Source organism: Quercus suber, unplaced genomic scaffold, assembly GCF_002906115.3.
Source record: "Quercus suber isolate HL8 unplaced genomic scaffold, Cork oak 2.0 scaffold_652, whole genome shotgun sequence".
Lineage (NCBI taxonomy): Eukaryota > Viridiplantae > Streptophyta > Magnoliopsida > Fagales > Fagaceae > Quercus > Quercus suber.
This window is the reverse complement of record NW_027070093.1, coordinates 248558-257850: the sequence shown is the minus strand read 5'-3', so window position 1 is coordinate 257850 and position 9293 is coordinate 248558. Positions and strand designations below refer to the sequence as shown.

Genomic DNA, 9293 nt, shown 5'->3' with positions numbered 1-9293 from the left:
ATGTGCTGGATTGTATGAGAGTGAGAGGGAGAGTGAGAGAGGGAAGACTCAGTTAAGCTGCTTTGAAATTACGCAAAGGTGAGTGAACATGTAAGAGAAAAATGCAGTGAACATATGAGACAAATGAAGTGAACTGAACAAGGACTAATGAAGTGAACTGAAGGACTGAGAGACAGAGCTGAAATGAACTTCTTCACGTGAAATTGTTGCTCTTTAGGAACACATGTAAGAGAAAAATATGAGACAAATAAAGTGAACTGAACAAGGACAATGAAGTGACCTGAAGGACTGAGAGACAGACCACGTGTCAGTTGCTGATCACTGTTAGAAAATCGAGTTTCTGAGACTCGATTTCACTTTTATCAAACAGACTCTCTAAACCTCGAGATCTATGTGTCGTAAACGTGGCATATCAAGCTACTAAAATCGAGCTTTTAAGGCTCTATATAAAAACCGAGTTTATAAGACTCGATTTCCAGGTAGGATACATTCCACGTCAAAAGATAGAAACCGATTTTTAAAGGGTCGATTTCTGACCGAAAATCGACCCTTTTAGGCTCGAGATGCTATTATCTTATATACTTCGGCAACCGGGCCAACTAACTATAAAGTTTGATTTTGGAGTTTAGTTACCCAGATTCCCCGATGAAAAGCAACCAAACCAAACGCGTGTTTGCGTTTTTTTCTGTTGGTCTCGTATACTGCTGCGAGATCTATAAGTATGAATTTCACTTTATTTTTTTTTTAAAATTAGATTTTACGATATTATTTATCTATTTAAAATTATTTTGTTACAATATTTTTAGTTTTTAGTAAATAGTTGTGCACTTCCATTTGTCAATTTTCTTAATTATTAAATTTGTAAATTATTAGACATGATTTGCCATTTTTTTATTTTTATAATTAGTTCAATTTTCACATTAAAAATATTGTACTTTAATTGGGCGTGTTATTATATTACTTTCCTTGTGCGTGTTTGTTTCTCAAAAATATTTTGTTCGTTAGTTAGTACTATATAACTAAATACACTTTAAATGTCATTGGTGCAGTTAAAGTGGGAAGGTGATGCAGGATCAATACAAATCAACGGCACTGATTACTTTCTCGACCAAGGCCATTGGCACTCACCTTCTGAGCACTCCATCAATGGCAGGAGGTCCTCTCTCTCCTCTCTCTCTCTCTCTCGTATTTGTCAATGTTCCAAGTTGTTCAACAACTTAATATGTATTTTTTTTCTTTGTTAGGTATGACTTGGAGCTACACATGGTTCACTTGGCACGAGATCCCAACGTGACAAATAAGATTGCTGTTGTTGGACTCTTTTACAAGATTGGTCACCACGATGATTTCCTCTCAAAGGTGCAGATTCTCTCCCACAAGAAAATTTTCAACTACTTTTTTCATTTGTTTACACAACCCGTTGCACTAGGCACTCAAGGTTAAAAAAGAAAATTACAAAATAAAGGGTCATTGTTAAGTAAATCGTTAATAAATTATTTTTAAAAAGATTTTATAGCATTTTTTATTTTTTTTTTTATAAAAAATTAAAAATGCTGTGAATTATTTTTTCTCTCATTAATTTAAAAAAAAAAAAGATTTATTAATAAAGCTCCAGAAGGCATTCATTAACTTTTCTTATAAATAAAAACAACTCCAAAAACTTCTATTAAGCGAGACTTGTGGAAGTACTAATTCAAAGTCGCCGTAAAAGGTTACTTTGTAAGTCGTTACCAAACAACACTGTTGTTGCCATCTGAACAAGCTGAAATTTTGCTACACACTGACTGAATGTCAATGCATTTTCTTCCCAAATGAGTTTTGTAGCTTCGATGGTCATAAAACAAGCACGTGAAATTACATTGTCATCACTGTCATCAAATTATGAAAGAAAGTGCTAAGATATATAGGAAATTCTCTCACTAAGTCAGCTAATATGACCACAGGATAGATCAAGGTCTTCGAATTAATGGTCAATATCATACTATTACAGAATTTAACACAATTGATACTGTTGAATTTTTAGCATTTTTTTTTTTTTTTTTTTTGAGATAATCTCAAAAAAATAACAAATAAAATAAAAACTACATGAAAATATATGGGATAAGGATAAGGATATAGGAAGTCTATTTTGTTGGGTAAATGTTAATAATTTGCATCCATTATAATTCGGAATTACTATATTTTCCAATCACAAAAAAACCTAAGAGTATGATGAAAAATTATTTCGCCTACAAATGCATAATACTCATCATACTCTTAAATTTTTTTGTAATTAGAAAATACAATAATTCCAAATTATAAAAGATGAAATTATTAACTTTTATCCAATAAAATGGAAGACCCTCTTCGGAGGCTAGTGTAATTAAAAGAAATGTATAAATTGTTTTGCAATGAGTCGAAGAACTGTGTACAATTTTTTTTTTTCCAGTCTTGAGCAATTGGGTCTTTGACAAGTTTTGAAGTCCAAACTAACGTTTGCCGAGCTTGTTGCAATGGGCTGTAAAACAATTAGCCCAGAACAATCGTCTATCAGGGCCAACTTCTAATAGCGCATTTTAATTTCACAACGTTCAGAATTTTTGAACACTACTACGCCGCCAACTGCGCATGAAATTGCTGAAAGTGCCGAAAAGTTACGTATTGAGCTCTCAGCGTACTATTTCTTTGTCTATGTCTATGTGATCCATACTTGTTGAACATCCTGATGCCAATACAAAATCCAACTCTCTCATGGGGAATCTTGGATTTGAACCGTATTGTAATAGCTTTGCGCCATTATGGGAGAGTTCAAGCTCTCAATCACGGCAGAACGCTACATTCTAATTTGATCAAACTTGGGGTTTCGAAAAACGTGTTCCTTGCCAACAATTTGATTGCCATGTACGTGGAATGTAGTCGCGTGAAAGATGCACATAAGATGTTTGATGAGATGCTTGAAAGAAATGTGGTTTCATGGACCACCATGGTCTCTGCATATACTAATAGTGGAAGACCCCAAGAAGCTCTCGCATTATATACTCAGTTTTAAGAGTTTGGATCAGAGGTACCCAATGGGTTCATGTACTCTGCGGCTCTTAAAGCGTGGGGTCTTGTGGGTGATCTTGAATTGGGCAAATTAATTCATAAAAGAATTTCTGGGGGTGGGTTTATGTTTGACAGAGTTTTAATGGATACCCTTTTGGACATGTATGTCAAATGTGGAACTTTGAGTGATGCAAGGAATGTTTTTGATGAGATTTTGTGCAAGAATGCAACTACATGGAACACGATCATTTCTGGGTACTACAAAGAAGGTTTAATGGGAGAGGCAGTGCATTTGTTTCATCAAATGCCAGAACCAAATGGCATATCCTGGAACGGCATTATTGCTGGTTTTGCAGATTGTGGAAGTGTGCGTGCATTGGAATTTGTGGATTTGATGCACCGAGAAGGCCTTAAGCTTGATGAATTCACATTCCCATGTGCTCTTAAATCCTGTGCTTGTCATGGTTTCTTAGTTATTGGGAAACAGATTCACTGTTATGTTGTTAAGTCTGGTTATGAGTATAACTGTTATACTGTATCAGAGCTGGTTGATATGTACTCAAATTGCAATGTATTAAATGAAGCAATAAAGGTATTTGATCTATACTCTAGCTTTGATGAGTCTGTTTGTGATGGCTTGTCACTTTGGAATTCTATGCTTTCTGGCTATGTTGTCAATGAACACTATGGACTGGCTCTCAATCTGGTTGCACAAATCCATCGGTCAGGTGTATATTTGGATTCCTACACTTTCATTAGTGCTTTGAAGGCCTGCATCCACATACTTAATTTGAGACTTGGGCATCAAGTGCATGTTTTGGTTGTCACCAGTGGGTATGGGTCATGCAATGTTGTTGGAAGCATTCTTTTTGATCTGTATGCAAAATATGGGGATATTAAGGATGCATTAGGATTATTTCATAGGCTAGAGAAGAAAGATATCATGGCTTGGTCTGGTTTGATCACAGCATGTGCTATAATGGGGTTAAGCTCGTTGGTCTTTTCCTTGTCTAAAGATATGGTTGATTTGAATCTTGAAGTAGATCAGTATGTTATTTCAATGTTCTGAAGGTTTGTTCAAGTTTAGCATCTATTCAAAGTGGTAAGCAGGCTCATGCTTTCTGTGTTAAGAGAGGATTTGAAACAGAGGAGGTAACAGTTACAGTTCTCATTGACATGTATTCAAAATGTGGTGAAATTAAGGATGGGTTAGATTTGTTTGATTGTTTGCCAAAAAAAGATGCTGTGTGCTGGACTGGATCATTGTGGGGTGTGGGAATAATGGAAGAGCAACAGAAGCAATTAATTTTTTCAATGAGATGGTAGAATTGGGTTTGAAGCCAAATGAAATTACCTTTACAGGTGTTCTTTCTGCCTGTAGACATGCTGCTTTGGTTGAAGAGGTGAGGATCATATTTAAGTCCATGAAAACTGAACATGGAGTGGAACCTCAACTGGAGCACTATTGTTGCATGGTTGATCTACTTGGCCAAGCTGGATGCTTCAAAGAGGCTGAACAATTGATTGCAGACATGCCATTTAAACCCAACAAAACCATATGGTGCTCATTGCTCGGGGCCTGTGGAACTCACAACAACATGGAACTGGTTAATATTATTGCTGAACACCTTCTTGCATCCTCACCAGAAGACCCTTCATTACACGTGACACTTGCAAATGTTTATGCAACATCGGGAATGTGGGATAGTTTAAGCAAGTTGAGGGAAGCTGTCATGGAAATGGGTATGAAAGAAGCTGGAAAAAGCTGGATTGAGACCTCAGGCTAAGAAATCCTGATTCACTGCATGCATTGCATGGTGTAACTGGTTTGTCTAACACTTGAACAAAGTGTTTCCACCTTGGGGATTTGTGTGGAACAGTATCCATCTGTATTCTGAAGTTAAGGCCACTATTGTGTGAAACAACTGAATCACATTAATGAAATACAGAAACATTACAACGTTTGTGATTTTTGGAAGGATCTTGGAAAGAAGATAACAGTATAACACTCAGCAACAGGATTCTCAGAGATGTTGCATTTCAGTGAATGGATATATGTTGAATCACTTTCCTTTTCATATTTTAAATCCACAACTAAATTGTTATATTTTCTGTAGTTTGGATCCCGGCCACTTTTCCCAACAATAGAAGCAGGGAATAACGAACAAGAAAGTGAAATTACATTATTACCCTGTTTTTCTTGATTTTGCCAATTCTTATTCATTTGATGTTCCTGTTTAGGTGCAGGTGTTTGGTATGGTTGGCTACGCTACTTGGTCTGGGTTGCTGTTAAATTATTTAGGCACACAGACACATCTCTCTACCCTCAATGTATAGCTGGGTTGTACCTAGTTTATGCTATCTCGGTTCAACAACCAAATGAAACGTCATCATGTCACGTAAAATTCCCTGGAAAAGTTGTGCTTTCTGCTTGCTGATGCAATTTTCATAGCTCTCTCAACACTAAATAAAGCTTTAGATTTTCTTCTTAGTACATTGAAATATGCTGGAGGAGCGCTAGCATGTTTAATGCTTTTCTAGGGGTTAGTGGAAGTTAGAACTCAGAATAACGTACTTGCAATTGGCAAACTATCTTAATATTGCCATGTTTCTGGTTGTGTATTAAATGTCAGTATGTTTTATTCATGGGGGAAGCCGCAAGCCACTAAATCTTTATGTTACAAATGAACCCTAAGTTATGCATTACAAAGAAGTTTTTCATCTCCTGTCCGCTAATCAGGTCATATATACCTAATACCTGGAATGAACAATTTAATGCCTTGCTTGCAATTGTTTCCGCATCAAACGAGGTTGTAATGAGTTATCAGATGGCCGACTTGACACAGGCAAAAAATAAGAAGAAGAAGAAGAAGAAGAAGAAGAAAAGATCCAAGTAACAATAAAATTTGTAAATTGGATAACAAAAATAAATAGAAGATTTTCTAAGCACGCGTGTAAGCGCGTACTCAGAGGCTAGTAATTTTTTAATGAGAGTTATATATGAAGTTATTTATAATCTTAAAAGATAGTCACTTAGGGCCCATTTAGATGGAGGGGAGAAGGAGGGAGAGTGAAAGAGTAAAGTTGACTAAAAATAAGCTAATTTTGAACAAAATCTACTTTATTCTCCCTCAATCTAAACTGGCCATTAGAAAAAAAAAAATCCATAAAAATAACTAAAAAAATAAATAATTAAATTTGTGTTAAATTATTTAAAACACCTTGAATACAAAAAAGTTAGTAGCTTTTGAATACATTTGTACACATCCATAACCACAGTCTGATTCCGGATGAAAGCAAGTTCATAGATTTCTTCCACAATTCTTATGTTTCTCATCACATGCCATTGAGCTTTACTTGGAAACAAGCAATTTAATACTACACACCTGACATCGGAGGTAAGCATCCATTTTCTAAAGACCAATTTTTAATAATAAAAAGAAAAAGAAAAATGTATGATGAGTAGTTTTTAATTCTTGTTCTATTATAATTAACCTCTATCATTATGCTAAGACACAAAATTTTTACATTAAAAAAAGGACAATATTAAATTCCATATGGTAGGATATGTACAAAAAAAATGGTCTTTAACAACTACTTGATCGATTGACTACCACTTCGCTCACCCGAATTCATCCAATATGCTTGCTATACAATTTAACAAAATTGTTGATATGTCAACCTAAAAAAATACAAAAATATAGAGAGTAAGGCTTAAATGTAAGAAAAACAACATACAAAATAAAAGGAGGAAGAGAGAACACCACTTAGAACACATACACTTAAATAAATTCAAAAAGAAAAAAAATATATGTTATTCCCACTCTTTAAAAAAGATTCATTAATTAGAGAAAATATTAAACACTCATCAAACTGACCAAATAAAAAAAAAGATTAAAAAGAAAAGAAAAGATAAAATAAGATAATAATATGAAAATGATAATGATAACAAAGTAAGGAAACCAAATATAAGAAAGCAAATACTAAATGACAACTCACAAAAGAAAACGTAATTTGCTGTAACAGAGAGAATTGTGGAATTTGAGGGCTTCTTTGATAGCGTACTTGCCTATGAAACCTGAGGCACCCAGGATTATGAGGTCATAGATGATGGTTTTTGTCACTATATCTTCATTGTCTTGCATTGTTCAATAAATTCTAAGGAGAGACTCAAGACTTGAGTTTTGGGGGTTTCGACTTTCAATACTGCTTTTTATTTTTTATTTTTTAGTATTGAAAAGTAGAGAGGTGTGGTATGTGCTTGTGAAACTACCTACTGCTATGCCTATCACTGTGTGTTCCTAACTGCCAAATGCCAACATTTTTTGCAGCTTTGGGAGTGTGGAGATTTTGTAGAATGAATCAGCCTAGTGGAGTCTGTAGTAGACGGTTGGAAAAAAACAGTTTAATGTAAAAACATGGGCCATTTCATTTTGGCAATTAGGAAAACAAAAAAGCACGTTTGTGGAAGAGGAAAAAAAAAAACAGTTTTATTTTTCTTTTTTCAAAAAAAAAAAAAAAAAAAAAGAGGTTGTATTAATACTTGACAACTAACGTGAAAATGTGAAGGTGAGAGAAAAAATTATTTTATTATTATTTAAATTTAGCTTAAAATTAGGATTTTTTAAATTAGTAATTTTACATGTCTAACTCTACTATTTAAGCTTTACAAACTTGTTAATTTGAGGGTATTTTGGGTATCGAAATTAAGGAATCCAAACAAAGAAAACTTCTTAAATAGTAGTATAAACTAGCCTTTGAGCACGTGCATGAGTGCGTGCTCAAAAGCTTTTTTATTTTTTTGGAAAAAAGTTAATAATTTGCATCTATTGTAATTTGAAATTACTATGTTTTTCAATTAAATACATAGAAGTGTGATGAGTATTATGGGTTTGTGGGTGAAATAATTTTTTCATCAAACCTTTAGTGTCTTTGCACACGCATTGCACATATTCAGAAACTTTTTTTTTTTTTTTGAATTAGCATTAAAGATGGGATGTAAGGATAAGGATGGCTAGGCATAAGATACAATTGTAACTCCAAGATTGCTAGGTGCTAACTAGTTGATGATAATGAGGAGTTTAAACTTTAAATTTGTACCTGGGTGGGTTTGTATGTGAGAGTTTTTTTTTTTTTTTTTGATAGGAAGATAAATGTGGGGATGATTTTTTTTTTTAGAGGATAAAAAAAAAACAATAACTTGGGGTTGTTTAATTTTTTTTTTAAAGTAAATGTATAGTTGTTTTGAAGAAGTGGGTTAATGGAAGAGTGTTCTTATTTTGTAGGCAATGTTTTAGTATAAGTTAGACATGTATTTTTACCAGACTATCATTTAGTTTTATCTCTACCTAAACTTAGGAGTGTAGGGGTATTTTGGAACATAAAAAAAAAATCTGGTCCAAACAGGGTAAACCCCTTAAATAGTAGTATAGATAGATAAATTAAATTTTCAAAATAAAAATTATCTATAAAAATAAAGACATTTTTTTTTGCCATAAAATAAGACCACTAAGCTCAATGTTTTTACTAAACCAAAAAAAAAAAAAAAAAAAAAAAAAAGCCTCATCGAACACGTCGTGCGTGCATTGAGACTAGTAGTTTATAAAAAGATATAGATATGATAGAATTTGAAGGTTTATTCCATAATTGAGAGATGCTACGTCTACAATAATTTTACAACATTTTTACAAACAAATCACAGGTGGTTAGTTGTTATTGGTTCAAATTTGAAATTAACACTAAGATTACTTTTTTGTCCTAACAATAACAACCAGTAACAACCTACCATTTAAGATTTGTTGTAAAAATATTGTAGACATATCATTTCTCTTCCATAATTATTGTTAGTCTATTATTGGACAATACAAAATTTAATTAGTTGAGTTAATTCTAACCTACAACTATAATTTGGACAAAATTTGGCTATAAACGTGGTTGTTAAGGCTACAACTTTCATTAAAAAAAAAAAAAAAAATCGTAACACATGTTTTGAAAATCTAACTATTAGATTGCATTTTTTTTTTAAAATATTCTTAACACATATATTAAACTTCATGTAAATTAAATGTTATTAGCTATTCGATCCATGGACTTATTTTTTATGTTTAAAATTTAAATATTTGATTGATGACATAACTATTGATTTTTGATTTTTTTGGAAATTTTGCAAACATGGATGACACAATTTGTCAAAATTTACATCCAATAAAAAGATATTGAATGAAATTGTACCCTTAGACTACAAACAAGTTTATATCCAAATTTTGTCC

At 33.2% G+C, this 9293-nt stretch overlaps 1 protein-coding gene across 1 annotated transcript; it reads left to right on the top strand.

Annotated features, from left to right (window-relative positions):
- Nucleotides 1-2431: 2431 nt before the first annotated feature.
- LOC112026299 (pentatricopeptide repeat-containing protein At4g08210-like) lies at nucleotides 2432-4995 on the top strand. The gene is given in 3 exon segments (XM_065765782.1): nucleotides 2432-4079; nucleotides 4082-4282; nucleotides 4285-4995. Coding segments are annotated over 3 exon segments (2103 nt in total). The 5' UTR covers nucleotides 2432-2704; the 3' UTR covers nucleotides 4812-4995.
- The last annotated feature ends 4298 nt before the right edge of the window (nucleotides 4996-9293 follow it).